This window comes from Crinia signifera, chromosome 3 (assembly GCF_055691185.1).
Source record: "Crinia signifera chromosome 3, ASM5569118v1, whole genome shotgun sequence".
Lineage (NCBI taxonomy): Eukaryota > Metazoa > Chordata > Amphibia > Anura > Myobatrachidae > Crinia > Crinia signifera.
Genome location: NC_139219.1, coordinates 317,273,779 through 317,294,551, shown reverse-complemented (window position 1 = coordinate 317,294,551; position 20,773 = coordinate 317,273,779). Strand labels below are relative to the sequence as shown.

General features: G+C 44.4%; 1 protein-coding gene across 1 annotated transcript in view; it reads right to left on the bottom strand.

Moving 5' to 3' along the window:
• Positions 1–214: 214 nt before the first annotated feature.
• The window catches only part of LOC146064815 (cytochrome P450 2K4-like), a 60,029-nt gene continuing 39,470 nt past the window's right edge, over positions 215–20,773 (bottom strand). The window contains exons 8-10 of the mRNA XM_083178710.1: positions 8,115–8,299; positions 4,882–5,023; positions 215–1,178 (exon numbers count right to left, since the gene is read on the bottom strand). Coding sequence (XP_083034836.1) covers positions 1,000–1,178; positions 4,882–5,023; positions 8,115–8,299 — 506 coding nt within the window. The 3' untranslated portion in view covers positions 215–999. The remainder of the gene's footprint in view (positions 1,179–4,881; positions 5,024–8,114; positions 8,300–20,773) is intronic.

Here is a 20,773-nt window from a genome sequence, read left to right as displayed (position 1 = left end):
CCCGGCCGCAACTCGCAGCCACGCCCTCTTCTCATCCCGCTGCAGACAGGGACACTGAATCCCGCCTGCATGTTCTTGGTCGAGCTGATCGAGAACGGGACAGGGTCACGGCGGTCGAGCAAGCTCCAGATTGAATACCCCCCTGAGTCACAGAATGAATGGTGAAATATATTATAGTTGAGTTTATTAAAAAAAAAAGGTTCACGGCTTCAAATTTCAATCAAAAATCTTGGTTACATTTTATTTGACTTATTAGACTCAATAAAATTAACTGGATAAAAGCAAATTGCATTATAGTACTGTACACACTGTCATAACAAAGATCAGTGATGTTATAATGTGACCCAACAGAGGACTGAGAAAACCCCCAGCACTGACATGGTTAGAATTAGCTCATTCATTATATGTTTATTACTAATCACCTGTAATTCATATAAAAGGCTTCCTGATTTGTTCTCTGCAGAGCTCCAGAGACTCCAGGGTTCTGGGATAAATGATAAACAATGTCTACGTCGACAGTCACTAGGTCGAACACCTGAAATGGTCAACCTACACTCAGTCAACAATGACCCAAGGTCGACATGAGCAAAAAGTTGATATAAACATGGTCGACACCGGAAAATGTCGATATGAGTTTATCAGGTTTTTTTTGTCTATGTCGACATATATCACATTTTCGGGTGTCGACCTAATCACTTTCGACACTAGACATTGCAGACCTGCCAACCGGATACTGTGCCTGATTCAATCCTGTTCCCTAGGCTGTGTGTACTCGCAGGCTAGTGAACAGGTAGACGCTGCCCGGCTGATTGCGGTCCGTAACAAACGGCCTGAATCGGCCCCACTGTCTCTGGACGACCTGTTCCACAAGACAAAGCTACAGATATTCCAAGGATTAAATATTGATTATTAGAATTACAGAGTCCAATGTTTGTCTGATTTCGATGTCCTAGAACTGTGACATGTTGCTTTGCCGTCAGAGTAGAGTTGAGCTGAGATTTATGTACGAGGCACAGCACAAATCATGTGGCTCACAGGAGGACAGGTCAACCCAACTGCACGGGTCAGGTCCAGTGTGGCCCCCGGAGGAGCCTGGAAGGTGAAGTTCTGCAGCAGCTTGGTGAAGAACATGAAGAGTTCCATTTTGGCCAAGTTCTCCCCGGCACAAGTTCTCCTACCTAGAACGGAGAAACAGGTGACAGAGCATATATAATATTATTATATTACAATTACGTTATATAATTCATCATAGTTTTTTTTTACATTTACTGCCTTAATGATCAAGGTCATCATCTCTACGTGCATATTGTGTCAATACAGAAAAGATTGGAACATATCCAGCAATTGGAGAGAGATACTATCGAGTGAGATACAGTACCAATAGCTCCTAATTGTCATGTTGCAGGTGTTCAAAAATGACAACTAACTGGTTGCTACTTTATCTCTCTCAACTTTTCCTCTGTCCAAGCATTGATGCATATGCCCCATTGACTTTTATATACTGTATATTCTGTACTTTATTATTAAAAAAAATAAATAAAAAGAATACACAGCATTCTTTTCTGCTCCCCCGGAAGTTGCGGGAGGCTCCTGTTTTTCTAAGGAGCGCCCCCCCCCCCCCCCCCACCCCCCCCCACCCCCTCTATCTAGGGCTCCCCTGTGGTCAGCATGAATTATTTTTAACATTATTTTAAATTTTTTAGCTAAAGATTTTGTGCATGGGAGTGGGGTAGTGCTTCAGCTTAATGGGGGCAGGGCTTGATGACATCAGACTCAGTCCCTGCCCCCCAAAGTACAGCTGACAGTCTCCTCCCTCTCCGGCTTCTCTCAGAGAGGAGACAGAAAAAGTAGGTACAGTATGTATGATTTGTGGAGCTATAGAATTCTTCTCATATAGTAAAAATGTCACATTCTCACTGTTGATCTTAAAACAGATACAGATGTGTATTAAGACATCATGCATGTGATGTGTATGCGTCACGTGTAAGATCTGCTACACCGAGGTGCGTATTGTAACATTCTGCTAACACCTGTAGGGGACAGTATGGTTCTGCCGGGTACCGCTGAGGCTATGCTGTACCAAATCAGGATAATATACATCTCTGAATCAGGCTCATTGTTGGCTATTAAGCATTCACTTGTCAGAGTACGCAATATCACGTTTCCATGGAATTCTTGTAGTGGAGATCTTCTACAATTGTTCCCTCTACCTTGATACCAGGCCAAGCCCCCACCAAAGCATGCTTACACATTAAGGGGGTTATTTTGGTTCACTCTTTCTGGCAAATTCCTTCTTAGATGGACAAAACCATGTGCACTGCAGGTGGGGCAGATGTAACATGTGCAGAGAGAATTAGATTTGGGTGAGTTATTTTGTTTCTGTGCAGGGGAAATACTGGCTGCTTTATTTTTACACTGCAATATAGATCTCATTTTGAAGTAAAACCCCACCCAAATCTAATTCTCTCTGCACAAGTAACATCTGCCCCACCCGCAGTGCACATGGTTTTGTCCCTCTAAGAAGGAATTTGTCAGAAAGAGTGAACCAAAATAACCCCCCAAATAACACACATTTTTAAATTTTTTACATATTCTTTTTTTTTTTTTAAAGAGAATGTTGGAGTTTCCACCTCAGGAGTGGTTCACATTCCAGGAGAATGATGTTTATGAGATGTGTTTATGAGAAACGCAGTCATAGGCGTGCGCAGACCATTTTCTTAGGGGGTGCACCATTGGAGGGGCGTGTCCATCACCGCTTCTGGGCGTGTCCATCACCGCCTACTGGGCGTGTCCATCACCGCCTACTGGGCATCAATACAAATTACTGTAAATAGAAGGTGACTTATTTATGAATCCCCCCCACACACACACACACACACATACTAGTAACAGGGACAGTGTGTGCCGAAAGCACTGCAAAAATGTATACTGTAATGCCCATTACACATAATGCCTTATGCCATGTACAATAATGTCCATTACACATAATGCCACACACCATAATGCCCATCACACATTATGCCACCCAACATAATTACCCATTATACATAATGCCACACACAGTAATGCCCATGCAACATAATTGCACACACCATAATGCCCATTACACATTATGCCAGTGCTTGACAAATGTTTCTTAAATAGGGTCAACAGGGACAGTGCACGGCGAAGCCACGCGCCAAAAATTTACACTGTACTTCCTATTACATATCACATACCCAGTACTTAGTATACTAAATGCCATAATGCCCAATACATGTTACGCCACACACTGTAATATCCAATACACGTTATACTAAACACTGTAATGCCAATTACAGGCCACACACTGTAATGTCCATGACAAATTGCGCACACACCATAATGCCCATTGCACATTACGCCACACACCGTGATGAGCATTAACCGTTGTACCTCACACTGTGATGCCCATTACACATTGCGTTTCATACCCCGATGCCCATTACACATTGCGCTTCATACCCTGATGCCCATTACACATTGCGCTTCATACCCTGATGCCCATTACACATTGCGCTTCATACCCCGATGCCCATTACACATTGCGCTTCATACCCCGATGCCCATTACACATTGCGTTTCATACCCTGATGCCCATTACACATTGCGCTTCATACCCTGATGCCCATTACACATTGCGCTTCATACCCTGATGCCCATTACACATTGCGCTTCACACCCTTTTGCCCATTACACATTGCGCTTCATACCCTGATGCCCATTACACATTGCGCTTCATACCCTGATGCCCATTACACATTGCGCTTCACACCCTTTTGCCCATTACACATTGCGCTTCATACCCTGATGCCCATTACACATTGCGCTTCATACCCTGATGCCCATTATCCATTGCGCTTCATACCCTGATGCCCATTACACATTGCGCTTCATACCCTGATGCCCATTACACATTATGCCTCACACTGTGATGCTCATTAAACATTTTGCCACACATGATGCCCATTACACAGCGTGAACATGGCATAAATGGGGCAGAGGACTGGACCCACTGGGACTGGCTGGACACATCCCATATCTCCCTCCCTGACCCCCTCCTCATATGCAACTTCACCTACTTTATCTTTTCTGGTCCCCTCCTTGTGATAGGCACATTGCGGGAGCTGGGCAGGATTAGGTGGGGATTGCGGAGGTGGACGGCTGGCTCTGGTCTCTTTACTGCAGCCTGCGCAGGTCCGGCGCAGGCTGCACAATCACAGCATACTAGTCAGCCGTCACAGCCCGCACTTCGCCGGTGGCTGTGACGGACGGTGGACGGCTGGCTCTGGTCTCCTTACTGCAGCCTGCGCAGGTCCGGCGCAGGCTGCACAATCACAGCATAATAGTCAGCCGTCACAGCCCGCACTTCGCCGGTGGCTGTGACGGACTCGGGGAGGAGTGCTGCTGCGGATCCCAAATGGAGATCCGATCCCCACCTCCCCCCCGCACGCAACATCCCCCCCATCACCACACCACTGTGCAACGTCCGCGGCGCGGCAGGGGTAAGCAGACTTTAGTAAAAAAAAAAAGAATAAGGACATAAATGCCGGCAATGGTGCAGGGGGTGATTAGGAGGTGCCTGTGCACCCCTGGCACCCCCCGTGCGCACGCCTATGAACGCAGTCTTAGCTGAGGTGCCATAATATAGTCTATGCACTATTCTAGCCACAAGTATTAGTCTAATGCAGCAAGATTGCTCAGCAGTCAGCACACAGAACTTGCCATGCCCCCAAAAGCAGCGACAACGGGCTGTCGCCTCGCGAGAGTACTGCTTTCATAGACCATGAGGTCACGCCTTCCAATGTCCCTCCTTCATTACGTGCAAAGTTGGGAGGTATGAGAGGTTCGGTGGTAACTCACCGGCTGAGAACGGAATGAACGCTTCGTTCTTCACAAAATTGCCACCAGCGTCCAGAAAATGCTCCGGGTAAAAAATGTCTGGTTTTTCAAAGTGATTCTTGTCATACAGCACTGACGTCAGCAGGGGGATGACTTGTGTCCCCTGAAGAAGTTAAAACATTTGAATAATGGACAAAAGCATCATCAAACAAAAAGTACACATACAACACAATGCCGAACAGTAGGGTTTCCGAGTTAAACCAAGTCCCAGCTATCCGGAAATCGGATTCAAATACCAAACTCGTGTTTCGGACTGTATTTACAATTGTTTGTTAGAAGTTATATATTAATTGTGCAGGAAAACAAAATATACAGTATGCAGCCAAACTTCATACCTAAAGAAAAGATGCATCGGCAATAATTTCAATTCAATGGAGCAAAAAAACATATAAATAAATAAAGATACATTTTCACCAATAGCCACTAATTACCCATTTTAGATGGGAATAAATTGTTATTTATGAGGGAATTCTTAAAAAAAGATGGTAGGTGTTATTATCCTAAAAGTTGCATTGGATGTACAGGTAAGGTGTCAGAAACATTCACAGTGTGGGTCCCGGATGACTCAGCGACAGTCGGTCGATTCCGATTTACACGGGCTATTTTCCCGGGGGGGGGGGGGGGGGGTGTCACATGACCCCCTGTATATGTGACTTGAATGCACTGGCCGCCGGTTGGGCTCAGAGAAACGTCCATCGGAATCCTGACTGTCGATTAGTTATATCATACCCCACAGTATATACAAAGTGCATCTATTGCAGTGGTACATTTAAGGTAATACATGGAATTCCCGGTAACCAGTCATTCGATCTGCAGTGTCTATGTTTGCAAATATGAGTCGACAGTCAAAAGGTTGACATGGTCAAAAGGTCAACATGAAAAGTGCAGATAAATGTCGACTTGAGTTTTTCGTGATTTAAAAAAAAAAAAATACTCAACCATCCACATTGCCGTAGAGTAAGATTATAATAGATTGCCGACCGCAACGAGGCCCCGTGCCATAGGCATGCCGATCGCAGTGAGTCATGTGAGCAGAGGGTACCTGTGGGGAAGGAAGCAGTGAGTACCTATGCGGAGGGAAGCAGATGGAACCTGTGGGGAGGGAAGCAGAGGGTACAAGGTAAAGGTACCTGTGGGAAGCGAAGCAGAGGGTATAAGGTACCTGTGGGGAGGAAAGCAGAGGTTACCTGTGGGTAAGGAAGCAGAAGGTACAAGGTCCCTTTGGAAAAGGAAGCAGTAGGTAACTGTGGGGAGGGATGCAGAGGGTACAAGGTACCTGTGTGGAGGGAAGCAGAAGGTACCTGTGTGGAGGGAAGCAGAAGGTACAAGGTACCTGTGGGGAGGGAAGAAGAAGGTAAATGTGGGAAGGGAAGCAGAGGGTACCTGTGGGGAGGCAAGCAGAAGGTACCTGTGGGGAGGGAAGCAGAGGGTACAAGGTACCTGTGTGGAGGAAAGCAGAAGGTACCTGTGTGGAGGGAAGCAGAAGGTACAAGGTACCTGTGAGGTGGGAAGCAGAAGGTAAATGTGGGAAGGGAAGCAGAGGGTACCTGTGGTGAGGGAAGCAGAAGGTACCTGTGGGGAGGGAAGCAAAGGGTACAAGGTACCTGTGGGGAGGGAAGCAGAAGGTACCTGTGGGGAGGGAATCAGAAGCTACCTGTGGGGAGGGAAGCAGTGGGTACCTGTGGGGAGGGAAACAGAGTACCTGTGTGGAGGGAAGCATAAGGTACAAGGTACCTGTGGGGAGGGAAGCAGAAGGTAACTGTGGGAAGGGAAGCAGAAGGTACCTGTGTGGAGGGAAGCAGAAAGTACAAGGTACTGTACCTGTGGGGAGGGAAGCATAAGGTAACTGTGGGAAGGGAAGCAGAGGGTACCTGTGTGGAGGGAAGCAGAAGGTACAAGGTACCTGTGGGGAGGGAAGCAGAAGGTAACTGTGGGAAGGGAAGCAGAAGGTACCTGTGTGGAGGGAAGCAGAAAGTACAAGGTACCTGTGGGGAGGGAAGCATAAGGTAACTGTGGGAAGGGAAGCAGAGGGTACCTGTGTGGAGGGAAGCAGAAGGTACTGTACAAGGTACCTGTGGTGAGGGAAGCAGAAAGTACAAGGTACCTGTGGTGAGGGAAGCAGAAAGTACAAGGTACCTGTGGGGAGGGAAGCAGAAGGTACCTGTGGGGAGGGAAGCAGAAGGTACCTGTGGGGAGGGAAGCTGAGGGTACAAGGTTCCACTGATTGTGGTTAGATAATATGTCGACCAGTTGTGTCAACCTTATCCATGTTGACCTTTTAAATCTGTTGACATTTTATTCCTGTCAACCTTTACCTCTGTCAACCTTTCATCTGTTGACCTTTTATACCTGATGGTCATATAGTATTAATCTATTGACTGTCAAGCAATGAATTGTCAATCTATTAATCCATACTCATTGCATTGTACGTGGGGGATATGCAACATCCATATAGAGTTAGATTTGGGTGGGGTGTTTCCAAACTCAGATATAGATTGCAGTGTAAAAATAAAATTAACATTTGTGGGCTGCATGCAAAAGCAACCAGTATTTACCTGCAGAGAAACATATGTGCACCCCCCTTGAATAGCAGTGTGTTTTGTTCCAAATATTTAAATGACTTACTTTTTTTATTTAATTTTAAATTAGTATCAGGCCCTCAATTCTTTTTTGGGTTTAATCGTTACATTGCAAATCTTTTCATATTTGCGGAAATTATATTTAAATGTTGGTGATAATGTTATAATGTTAATAATAGCATATAAATCAATTATCGTTAATATATACATAATAAAGTCTAAGAGAAAGCACAGAGCACTAGAGCGCTATACTTTTTCGTACACTGTGCCAGAAAGAGAATCATGCACTAAGTGATGAGTTCGAGTTCTGGGTGTGTCAACATTTTAGAATATAATAAGAGGCAGTGTGACAGGGTAGCTAAGAGCTCTTAAGTTGGGTTCATGAATGTTGTATAGGTATTAGCGACAAAGGGGTTGAGGAAAGGAGACAGGGATGGTCAGGAGATGCCAGACTTCAAAGAGGGGGGAGGTACAAGTGGAAGTAATTAAAACAAATAATTGACAAGTGATGCCAACGGCTGCAGCGCTGTGTGTGGTGGCACACTCCATACCACCCTAGTTATAGCCCCGGCAGTACCTACAACAATGGGACACACAATAAGATTTGCTTCTTACCTTTGGGATAAAATACCCTCTGAATGTGACGTCCTGACTAGTAGCATGCGGCAGATTATTCGGAACTATATTTCCAAACCGTTGAATCTCATGAGTAACAGCGTCAGTATAGGGCATGTCCTTACGATGAGATGCGTGAGGCTCCGATGAGCCAATAACTTTTTCAATCTCATTTTGGACTTTTTCTGTGTACAAAATAACAGATGAAACACTCAGCACAAACACATTTCTCGTGTCAGATTGATGACCGTTCCGTACAATTAGCTTTCTAACCAAAGGATCATTAACCCCTTCCTGACGCAGCATGTTTTTGCCTTCCTGACAGAGCCCTTTTTTTCAAATCTGACATGTATCACTTAAGTGGGGATAACTTTTTTTTGCTTTTACTTATCCCAGTGATTTTGAGATTGTTTTCTCGTGACACATTGTACTTCAAGTTAGTGGTAAATTTGGGTCGATACAGTCTGTGTTTTTTTGTGAAAAATGCCAAAATGTCGTAAAAAAATGGAAAATTTAGCAATTTTCAAAATGTTAAATTTTCTGCTTGTGAGACAAATAATCATACCACTCAAAATAGTTAATAACTAACATAGACCATATGTCTACTTTATGTTTCCATCATTATTTCAACATCCTTTTAATTTTTTTGGACACTAGGAGGCTTAAAATATGAATAGCAAATTCTCAAATTTTCAAGAAAATTTCAAACACTGATTTTTTTAGGGACCAGTTCAGTTCTGATGTGACTTTGAGGGACTTGTATGTGAGACACCCCCATAAATGATGCCATTTCAAAAACTGCACCCCTCACAGTATCCAAAATAGCATTTTGGAAGTTTGTTAACCCTTTAGGTGTTTCACAGGAATTAAAACAAAGTGTAGGTGAAATTTCAAAATTTCATTTTTTTTGCAGATTTTCAATTTTAATACATTTTTCTAAGGAACACAGTAGAGTTTACTAGAGAAATGTGACTAAAAATTGATTCCCCCAATTCTTTTGTTTTCATAAATATCCTATATGTGGCCCTAGTGTGCACGTTGACCAAACCACAGGCTTCATAATAGAAGGAGCACCTACTTGATTTTGGAGCCTCCTTTTTATGAGATTATTTTTTAGGCACCATGTAGGTTTCTAGGCACCATAAGATGCTAAAAGTTAGGAACCCCCCCACAAGTGACCCCATTTTGCAAACTACACCCCTCAGGGAATTCATCTAGGGGTATAGTGTACATTTCAAACCCCCCGGGGATTCACCAATTTTGATACAACTGGGCTGTGCAAATGAAAAATGACATTTTTTACACAAAAATGCAGTTCTGGCTCAAAATTTTTCATTTTCACAAGGAATGAAGGAGACAAAGCACCCCAAAATCTGTGCCCCAATTTCTCCCGAGTACGGCAATGCCTCACATGTGACCAAAAAATACCATTTGGGTGCATGGCAGGACTCAGAAGGGAAGGAGTGATTTTTGGATTTTGCAGCTCAGATTCTGGTGGAATGTTGGTGGGTGCTATGTCGCATTAGCAAGACCCCCGAAGCACCAATACAGTGGAACCCCCCCACAAGTGACCCCATTTTGCAAACTACACCCCTCAGGGAATTCATCTAGGGGTATAGTGTACATTTCAAACCCCCAGGGGTTTCACCAATTTTGATACAACTGGGCTGTGCAAATGAAAAATTACATTTTTTACACAAAAATGCAGTTCTGGCTCAAAATTTTTCATTTTCACAAGGAATGAAGGAGACAAAGCACCCCAAAATCTGTGCCCCAATTTCTCCCGAGTACGGCAATGCCTCACATGTGACCAAAAAATACCATTTGGGTGCATGGCAGGACTCAGAAGGGAAGGAGTGATTTTTGGATTTTGCAGCTCAGATTCTGGTGGAATGTTGGTGGGTGCTATGTCGCATTAGCAAGACCCCCGAAGCACCAATACAGTGGAACCCCCCCCCCACAAGTGACCCCATTTTGCAAACTACACCCCTCAGGGAATTCATCTAGGGGTATAGTGTACATTTCAAACCCCCAGGGGTTTCACCAATTGTGGTACAATTGGGCAGTGAAAATGAAAAATTAAATTTTTTACACAAAAATGCAGTTCTGGCTCAAAATTTTTCATTTTCACAAGGAATGAAGGAGACAAAGCACCCCAAAATCTGTGCCCCAATTTCTCCCGAGTACGGCAATGCCTCACATGTGACCAAAAAATACCATTTGGGTGCATGGCAGGACTCAGAAGGGAAGGAGTGATTTTTGGATTTTGCAGCTCAGATTCTGGTGGAATGTTGGTGGGTGCTATGTCGCATTAGCAAGACCCCCGAAGCACCAATACAGTGGAACCCCCCCACAAGTGACCCCATTTTGCAAACTACACCCCTCAGGGAATTCATCTAGGGGTATAGTGTACATTTCAAACCCCCAGGGGTTTCACCAATTGTGGTACAACTGGGCAGTGAAAATGAAAAATTAAATTTTTTACACAAAAATGCAGTTCTGGCTCAAAATTTTTCATTTTCACAAGGAATGAAGGAGACAAAGCACCCCAAAATCTGTGCCCCAATTTCTCCTGAGTACGGCAATGCCTCACATGTGACCAAAAAATACCATTTGGGTACATGGCAGGACTCAGAAGGGAAGGAGTGATTTTTGGATTTTGCAGCTCAGATTCTGGTGGAATATTGGTGGGTGCTATGTCGCATTAGCAAGACCCCCGAAGCACCAATACAGTGGAACCCCCCCCACAAGTGACCCCATTTTGCAAACTACACCCCTCAGGGAATTCATCTAGGGGTATAGTGTACATTTCAAACCCCCAGGGGTTTCACCAATTTTGATACAACTGGGCTGTGCAAATGAAAAATTACATTTTTTACACAAAAATGCAGTTCTGGCTCAAAATTTTTCATTTTCACAAGGAATGAAGGAGACAAAGCACCCCAAAATCTGTGCCCCAATTTCTCCCGAGTACGGCAATGCCTCACATGTGACCAAAAAATACCATTTGGGTGCATGGCAGGACTCAGAAGGGAAGGAGTGATTTTTGGATTTTGCAGCTCAGATTCTGGTGGAATGTTGGTGGGTGCTATGTCGCATTAGCAAGACCCCCGAAGCACCAATACAGTGGAAGCCCCCACAAGTGACCCCATTTTGCAAACTAAACCCCTCAGGGAATTCACCTAGGGGTATAGTGTACATTTCAAACCCCCAGGGGTTTCACCAATTGTGGTACAACTGGGCAGTGAAAATGAAAAATTACATTTTTTACACAAAAATGCAGTTCTGGCTCAAAATTTTTCATTTTCACAAGGAATGAAGGAGACAAAGCACCCCAAAATCTGTGCCCCAATTTCTCCCGAGTACGGCAATGCCTCATGTGTGACCAAAAAATGGCAGGACTCAGAAGGGAAGGAGTGATATTTGGATTTTGCAGCACAGATTCTGGTGGAATGTTGGTGGGTGCTATGTCGCATTAGCAAGACCCCCAAAGCACCAATACAGTGGAACCCCCCCACAAGTGACCCCATTTTGCAAACTACACCCCTCAGGGAATTCATCTAGGGGTATAGTGTACATTTCAAACCCCCAGGGGTTTCACCAATTTTGATACAACTGGGCTGTGCAAATGAAAAATTACATTTTTTACACAAAAATGCAGTTCTGGCTCAAAATTTTTCATTTTCACAAGGAATGAAGGAGACAAAGCACCCCAAAATCTGTGCCCCAATTTCTCCTGAGTACGGCAATGCCTCACATGTGACCAAAAAATACCATTTGGGTGCATGGCAGGACTCAGAAGGGAAGGAGTGATTTTTGGATTTTGCAGCTCAGATTCTGGTGGAATGTTGGTGGGTGCTATGTCGCATTAGCAAGACCCCCGAAGCACCAATACAGTGGAACCCCCCCCCACAAGTGACCCCATTTTGCAAACTACACCCCTCAGGGAATTCATCTAGGGGTATAGTGTACATTTCAAACCCCCAGGGGTTTCACCAATTTTGATACAACTGGGCTGTGCAAATGAAAAATTACATTTTTTACACAAAAATGCAGTTCTGGCTCAAAATTTTTCATTTTCACAAGGAATGAAGGAGACAAAGCACCCCAAAATCTGTGCCCCAATTTCTCCCGAGTACGGCAATGCCTCACATGTGACCAAAAAATACCATTTGGGTGCATGGCAGGACTCAGAAGGGAAGGAGTGATTTTTGGATTTTGCAGCTCAGATTCTGGTGGAATGTTGGTGGGTGCTATGTCGCATTAGCAAGACCCCCGAAGCACCAATACAGTGGAAGCCCCCACAAGTGACCCCATTTTGCAAACTAAACCCCTCAGGGAATTCACCTAGCGGTATAGTGTACATTTCAAACCCCCAGGGGTTTCACCAATTGTGGTACAACTGGGCAGTGAAAATGAAAAATTACATTTTTTACACAAAAATGCAGTTCTGGCTCAAAATTTTTCATTTTCACAAGGAATGAAGGAGACAAAGCACCCCAAAATCTGTGCCCCAATTTCTCCCGAGTACGGCAATGCCTCATGTGTGACCAAAAAATGGCAGGACTCAGAAGGGAAGGAGTGATATTTGGATTTTGCAGCACAGATTCTGGTGGAATGTTGGTGGGTGCTATGTCGCATTAGCAAGACCCCCAAAGCACCAATACAGTGGAACCCCCCCACAAGTGACCCCATTTTGCAAACTACACCCCTCAGGGAATTCATCTAGGGGTATAGTGTACATTTCAAACCCCCAGGGGTTTCACCAATTTTGATACAACTGGGCTGTGCAAATGAAAAATTACATTTTTTACACAAAAATGCAGTTCTGGCTCAAAATTTTTCATTTTCACAAGGAATGAAGGAGACAAAGCACCCCAAAATCTGTGCCCCAATTTCTCCTGAGTACGGCAATGCCTCACATGTGACCAAAAAATACCATTTGGGTGCATGGCAGGACTCAGAAGGGAAGGAGTGATTTTTGGATTTTGCAGCTCAGATTCTGGTGGAATGTTGGTGGGTGCTATGTCGCATTAGCAAGACCCCCGAAGCACCAATACAGTGGAACCCCCCCCCCACAAGTGACCCCATTTTGCAAACTACACCCCTCAGGGAATTCATCTAGGGGTATAGTGTACATTTCAAACCCCCAGGGGTTTCACCAATTTTGATACAACTGGGCTGTGCAAATGAAAAATTACATTTTTTACACAAAAATGCAGTTCTGGCTCAAAATTTTTCATTTTCACAAGGAATGAAGGAGACAAAGCACCCCAAAATCTGTGCCCCAATTTCTCCCGAGTACGGCAATGCCTCACATGTGACCAAAAAATACCATTTGGGTGCATGGCAGGACTCAGAAGGGAAGGAGTGATTTTTGGATTTTGCAGCTCAGATTCTGGTGGAATGTTGGTGGGTGCTATGTCGCATTAGCAAGACCCCCGAAGCACCAATACAGTGGAAGCCCCCACAAGTGACCCCATTTTGCAAACTAAACCCCTCAGGGAATTCACCTAGCGGTATAGTGTACATTTCAAACCCCCAGGGGTTTCACCAATTGTGGTACAACTGGGCAGTGAAAATGAAAAATTACATTTTTTACACAAAAATGCAGTTCTGGCTCAAAATTTTTCATTTTCACAAGGAATGAAGGAGACAAAGCACCCCAAAATCTGTGCCCCAATTTCTCCCGAGTACGGCAATGCCTCATGTGTGACCAAAAAATGGCAGGACTCAGAAGGGAAGGAGTGATATTTGGATTTTGCAGCACAGATTCTGGTGGAATGTTGGTGGGTGCTATGTCGCATTAGCAAGACCCCCAAAGCACCAATACAGTGGAACCCCCCCACAAGTGACCCCATTTTGCAAACTACACCCCTCAGGGAATTCATCTAGGGGTATAGTGTACATTTCAAACCCCCAGGGGTTTCACCAATTTTGATACAACTGGGCTGTGCAAATGAAAAATTACATTTTTTACACAAAAATGCAGTTCTGGCTCAAAATTTTTCATTTTCACAAGGAATGAAGGAGACAAAGCACCCCAAAATCTGTGCCCCAATTTCTCCTGAGTACGGCAATGCCTCACATGTGACCAAAAAATACCATTTGGGTGCATGGCAGGACTCAGAAGGGAAGGAGTGATTTTTGGATTTTGCAGCTCAGATTCTGGTGGAATGTTGGTGGGTGCTATGTCGCATTAGCAAGACCCCCGAAGCACCAATACAGTGGAACCCCCCCCCACAAGTGACCCCATTTTGCAAACTACACCCCTCAGGGAATTCATCTAGGGGTATAGTGTACATTTCAAACCCCCAGGGGTTTCACCAATTTTGATACAACTGGGCTGTGCAAATGAAAAATTACATTTTTTACACAAAAATGCAGTTCTGGCTCAAAATTTTTCATTTTCACAAGGAATGAAGGAGACAAAGCACCCCAAAATCTGTGGCCCAATTTCTCCCGAGTATGGCAATGCCTCACATGTGACCAAAAAATACCATTTGGGTGCATGGCAGGACTCAGAAGGGAAGGAGTGATTTTTGGATTTTGCAGCTCAGATTCTGGTGGAATGTTGGTGGGTGCTATGTCGCATTAGCAAGACCCCCGAAGCACCAATACAGTGGAAGCCCCCACAAGTGACCCCATTTTGCAAACTAAACCCCTCAGGGAATTCACCTAGCGGTATAGTGTACATTTCAAACCCCCAGGGGTTTCACCAATTGTGGTACAACTGGGCAGTGAAAATGAAAAATTTAATTTTTTACACAAAAATGCAGTTCTGGCTCAAAATTTTTCATTTTCACAAGGAATGAAGGAGACAAAGCACCCCAAAATCTGTGCCCCAATTTCTCCCGAGTACGGCAATGCCTCATGTGTGACCAAAAAATGGCAGGACTCAGAAGGGAAGGAGTGATATTTGGATTTTGCAGCACAGATTCTGGTGGAATGTTGGTGGGTGCTATGTCGCATTAGCAAGACCCCCAAAGCACCAATACAGTGGAACCCCCCCACAAGTGACCCCATTTTGCAAACTACACCCCTCAGGGAATTCATCTAGGGGTATAGTGTACATTTCAAACCCCCAGGGGTTTCACCAATTTTGATACAACTGGGCTGTGCAAATGAAAAATTACATTTTTTACACAAAAATGCAGTTCTGGCTCAAAATTTTTCATTTTCACAAGGAATGAAGGAGACAAAGCACCCCAAAATCTGTGCCCCAATTTCTCCTGAGTACGGCAATGCCTCACATGTGACCAAAAAATACCATTTGGGTGCATGGCAGGACTCAGAAGGGAAGGAGTGATTTTTGGATTTTGCAGCTCAGATTCTGGTGGAATGTTGGTGGGTGCTATGTCGCATTAGCAAGACCCCCGAAGCACCAATACAGTGGAACCCCCCCCCCACAAGTGACCCCATTTTGCAAACTACACCCCTCAGGGAATTCATCTAGGGGTATAGTGTACATTTCAAACCCCCAGGGGTTTCACCAATTTTGATACAACTGGGCTGTGCAAATGAAAAATTACATTTTTTACACAAAAATGCAGTTCTGGCTCAAAATTTTTCATTTTCACAAGGAATGAAGGAGACAAAGCACCGCAAAATCTGTGCCCCAATTTCTCCCGAGTACGGCAATGCCTCACATGTGACCAAAAAATACCATTTGGGTGCATGGCAGGACTCAGAAGGGAAGGAGTGATTTTTGGATTTTGCAGCTCAGATTCTGGTGGAATGTTGGTGGGTGCTATGTCGCATTAGCAAGACCCCCGAAGCACCAATACAGTGGAAGCCCCCACAAGTGACCCCATTTTGCAAACTAAACCCCTCAGGGAATTCACCTAGGGGTATAGTGTACATTTCAAACCCCCAGGGGTTTCACCAATTGTGGTACAACTGGGCAGTGAAAATGAAAAATTACATTTTTTACACAAAAATGCAGTTCTGGCTCAAAATTTTTCATTTTCACAAGGAATGAAGGAGACAAAGCACCCCGAAATCTGTGTCCCAATTTCTCCCGAGTACGGCAATGCCTCATATGTGACCAAAAAATACCAGTTGGGTGCATGGCAGGACTCAGAAGGGAAGGAGTGATTTTTGGATTTTGCAGCTCAGATTCTGGTGGAATGAATGGTGGGTGCTATGTGGCATTAGCAAGACCCCCGAAGCACGGTGAAATGATGAACCTAATAATCCATAGATGTGTGGTATATTTTAAAACACTCCTTTATACATAGGCCGGGTTTGTCGAGGCAAGTTTCACAGTGGAAAATAGTATCCTTTCTTATTCCCTTTTTATAGCAAACTTTGCACCTTTTTTGTGTCCTTCCCTTTCTTGCAGTGGAGGGGATTTCGTTAGGAAAATGCTGCCCTGGTACAATACGGGGGCCAGTACTAGAAGTACTGGGGCCCTCTGCCTGCTGGTTCCCAAATATTAGGCCCTTTATGACTTCCTCTTGAAAGTGCATAAATGTCCCCCTCTGGCTGGTAGAACGGAATAGCACGTAAGCGTTATACAGTGCCATCTGGATGATATACACGGCCAGCTTCTTGTACCAGATTTTTGTTTTCCGCATGGGACTGTACGGCTTCAGTACCTGATCTGAAAGATCCACTCCGCCCATGTACCTATTGTAATCCAGGATACAATTAGGTTTTGAGGTGTGGGTACTGGTACCTCGTACAGGGATAGAGGTGGTACTGTCTCCATGAATTGTTGTCAGTATAAGGACATCCCTCTTGTCCTTATATTTGACCAACAACATATTTTCGGTGGATTGTGCCCTGCTTTCACCCCTTCTCAGTACTTGGGCAATGTGCGTTTTTGGGAGGCCTCTTTGGTTCTTGCGCACAGTACCGCAAGCTGCTGTACCTCTTGAACCAAGGGCCTTAAACAGGGGGATGCTAGTGTAAAAGTTATCCACATAGAGGTGATAACCTTTATCCAGGAAGGGGTGCACTAAATCCCAGACAATTTTTCCACTAACACCTACGAGGGAGGGGGGGCATTCTGGCGGTTCAATTCTTGAATCCTTCCCTTCATATACCCTAAACCTGTGGGTGTACCCTGAGGTGCTTTCACACAGTTTATACATTTTTATGCCATACCTTGCCCTCTTACTGGGAAGGTACTGGCGGAATTTAACCCTTCCTTTAAAATGTATAAGGGACTCGTCGATACAAATAAATTTTTCAGGGATGTACATCTCTGCAAATTTGGCACTGAAATGATCAATGACCGGCCTGACTTTGAATAGCCGGTCAAAGGTGGAATCATCTCTGGGTGGGCACTGTGCATTATCGGTGTAATGTAAAAATTTAAGGATTGTCTCAAAACGAGTCCGAGTCATGGCCATACGGTAAAATGGGGTGCTGTACAGAACATCTGTACTCCAATATTGCCTAATTTCTGGCTTTTTTACTATGCCCATATGTAACACCAGACCCCAAAACGTCATCATCTCTACTGCATCTACAGGGGTCCACCTAGCAAATGATGACGTGGGGTTTTGAGCAATAAACTGCTGGGCATATAAATTACTTTGGTCCACCATTAAATTTATAAAATCATCAGAGAAAAATAATTTGAAAAAGTCAATTTCTCTGAGACCTGTTGAATCAAATTGGATTCCTGGGATGGCCAAAAACTCAGGAACCTGGGGCTCAAAATTGTCTGGTGGTGGGGTCCATACGGGATCAATCATTTGGGGGGGGTCTCAGCTGCTCTATGGGGGCGTCTTTGAGGGGGTCCCTCATCACTAGAGGAGGAAGAGGAGCTTAAGACGAATCCTTCAAATTCCCCGCTTGCATCACTGGCTGTGTCAGAGTCAGAGGCAAGCATGGCATATGCCTCCTCCGCTGAATACATTCTTCTGGATGACTGGGATGACATTTGGGATGACATTTGGGATGCCATTTTTCTTTTTGTGTTTCTGTAAGTGTAATGTTTCAACACGTGTATAGTGTAGGGGGAGTACAAACTTTATTTCAACACGGGGGGTATGTAGTGTGTAGTGTGTATGTAGTGCAGAAAAAAAAATACTTTATACAGGAATTTGATCCCAATAAAAAAAAAAAAAAATTGAAGGGGTTAAAAAAAAAAAAAAAAAGGTCCTGCACCAAAAATTGAGCACAGATGTTGGTCAGTAACGTCCGTCACTGAACAGCGCTCAAAGGCAACAGGACACCCACAAAAGCAACGTGGGTGTAAAAACTATTTAAAAAAAAAATACCACAGCACTCTCCAAAAAAAAAACAATTTAAAAAAACTGCAGAAAAAAAATGATATCAACCCTGTGCCAAAAATGCTGTTCAGTGATGTACGTCACTGATCAGCGGCCACAGGACACCCACAAAAGCAACGTGGGTGTAATAAACCACAGCACTCTCCAAAAAAAAAAAACAATTTAAAAAAACTGCAGAAAAAAAATGATATCAACCCTGTGCCAAAAATGCTGTTCAGTGATGTACGTCACTGATCAGCGGCCACAGGACACCCACAAAAGCAACGTGGGTGTAATAAACCACAGCACTCTCCAAAAAAAAAAACAATTTAAAAAAACTGCAGAAAAAAAATTGGTACTTGTGGAGTATCACGGCTCCCATCGTATGGCATCGTATGCCATATGTAGTGGCATACGATGGCATACGATGCGATGCGATGTTTTACCGATTTCTGAGCATTTTTGCTCAAAAATCGTATGCCATCGCATGGCATCGTATGCCATATGTAGTGGCATACGATGTCATACGATGCGATACGATATTTTACCGATTTTTGAGCATTTTTGCTCAAAAATCGTATGCCATCGCATGGCATCGTATGCCATTTGTAGTGGCATACGATGCGATACGATGTTTTACCGATTTTTGAGCAAAAATGGTCAAAAATCGGTAAAACATCGGATAACATCGTATGCCATATGTAGTGGCATACGATGTCATACGATGCGATACGATGTTTTACCGATTTTTGAGCAAAAATTGTGAAAAATCGGTAAAACATCGTATGCCATATGTAGTGGCAAACGATGTCATATGATGCGATACGATGTTTTACCGATTTTTGAGCAAAAATGGTGAAAAATCGGTAAAACATCGCATGGCATCGTATGCCATCGATGCGATACGATGTTTTACCGATTTTTGAGCCATTTTAGCTCAAAAAACGTATGCGATCGCATCGGATGCCATACGATGGCATCCGATGCCATGCGATGGCACCCGTGGCGAGCGCAGCGAGCCCCGCGAGGGGACGCGGATACCTGTAAAGCCCGCGAGGAGACGCGTATAGCTGTGAAGGTATCCGCGTCCCCTCGCGGGGCTCGCTGCGCTCGCCACGCTTCGGGCTCGGTGGCTCGCTGCGCTCGCCACACTATTCTATTCTCAACTCCACGCCGACGTGGATAGTGGGGGTATGAAAAGGTCGTAGGACGCGTACTGCCGCCCCTCGCGGGCTCGCTGCGCTCGCCACGCTTCGGGTTGACGTTGATAGTGGGGGTGGTGCACTATGAAAAATGGCATTTGGGGGCATTTCACTACTTTAATACACATTTCAATGCATTCTGATGCATTTCAGTGCAAAATCGGGTGCCATCGCATGGCATCGGATGCCATCGTATGGCATCCGATGCGATCGCATACGTTTTTTGAGCTAAAATGGCTCAAAAATCGGTAAAACATCGTATCGCATCGATGGCATACGATGCCATGCGATGTTTTACCGATTTTTCACGATTTTTGCTCAAAAATCGGTAAAACATCGTATCGCATCATATGACATCGTATGCCACTACATATGGCATACGATGTTATCCGATTTTTCACCATTTTTGCTCAAAAATCGGTAAAACATCGTATCGCATCGTATGACATCGTATGCCACTACATATGGCATACGATGTTATCCGATGTTTTACCGATTTTTGACCATTTTTGCTCAAAAATCGGTAAAACATCGTATCGCATCGTATGACATCGTATGCCACTACATATGGCATACGATGTTATGCGATGGCATACGATTTTTGAGCTAAAATAGTCAAAAATCGGTAAAACATCGCATCGCATCGTATGCCACATGCGATGCGATGCGATGCGATGCGATTTTTAGCATACGATCTGCATACGATGCAGGTCGTGGGAGCCGTGATACTCCACAAGTACCAAAAAATTATATCAACCCTGTGCCAAAAATGCTGTTCAGTGATGTACGTCACTGATCAGCGGCCACAGGACACCCACAAAAGCAACGTGGGTGTAAAAACAAAACCCCACTGCACTCTCCAAAAAAAAAAAAAAAAACTGCAGATCAGTGATGCAGTGATGCAACACTGATTAGCAGTGAGGGGCAGCAGGCACACACGGGTGCAACCTGACAGGGTATATATATAAAAAAAAAAAACCCTGGACCCCCAAAAAGTTGCTGATCAGTTAATTAATTTAAACTGATCAGCACAAAAGGGGGGGCAGCAGGGGGGGCAGCAGTCAGTTGCACAGGCAGCACAACCTTTGGTGCAACTGACAGGTATATATATAAAAAAAAAAAAACCAAAAAGTTGCTGATCAGCACAGATATACTGATCAGCACAAAAGGGGTGCAGCAGACACAAAATTTAGCACTCTCTATCACTCTCTATCACTCCCTGTCACTCTCT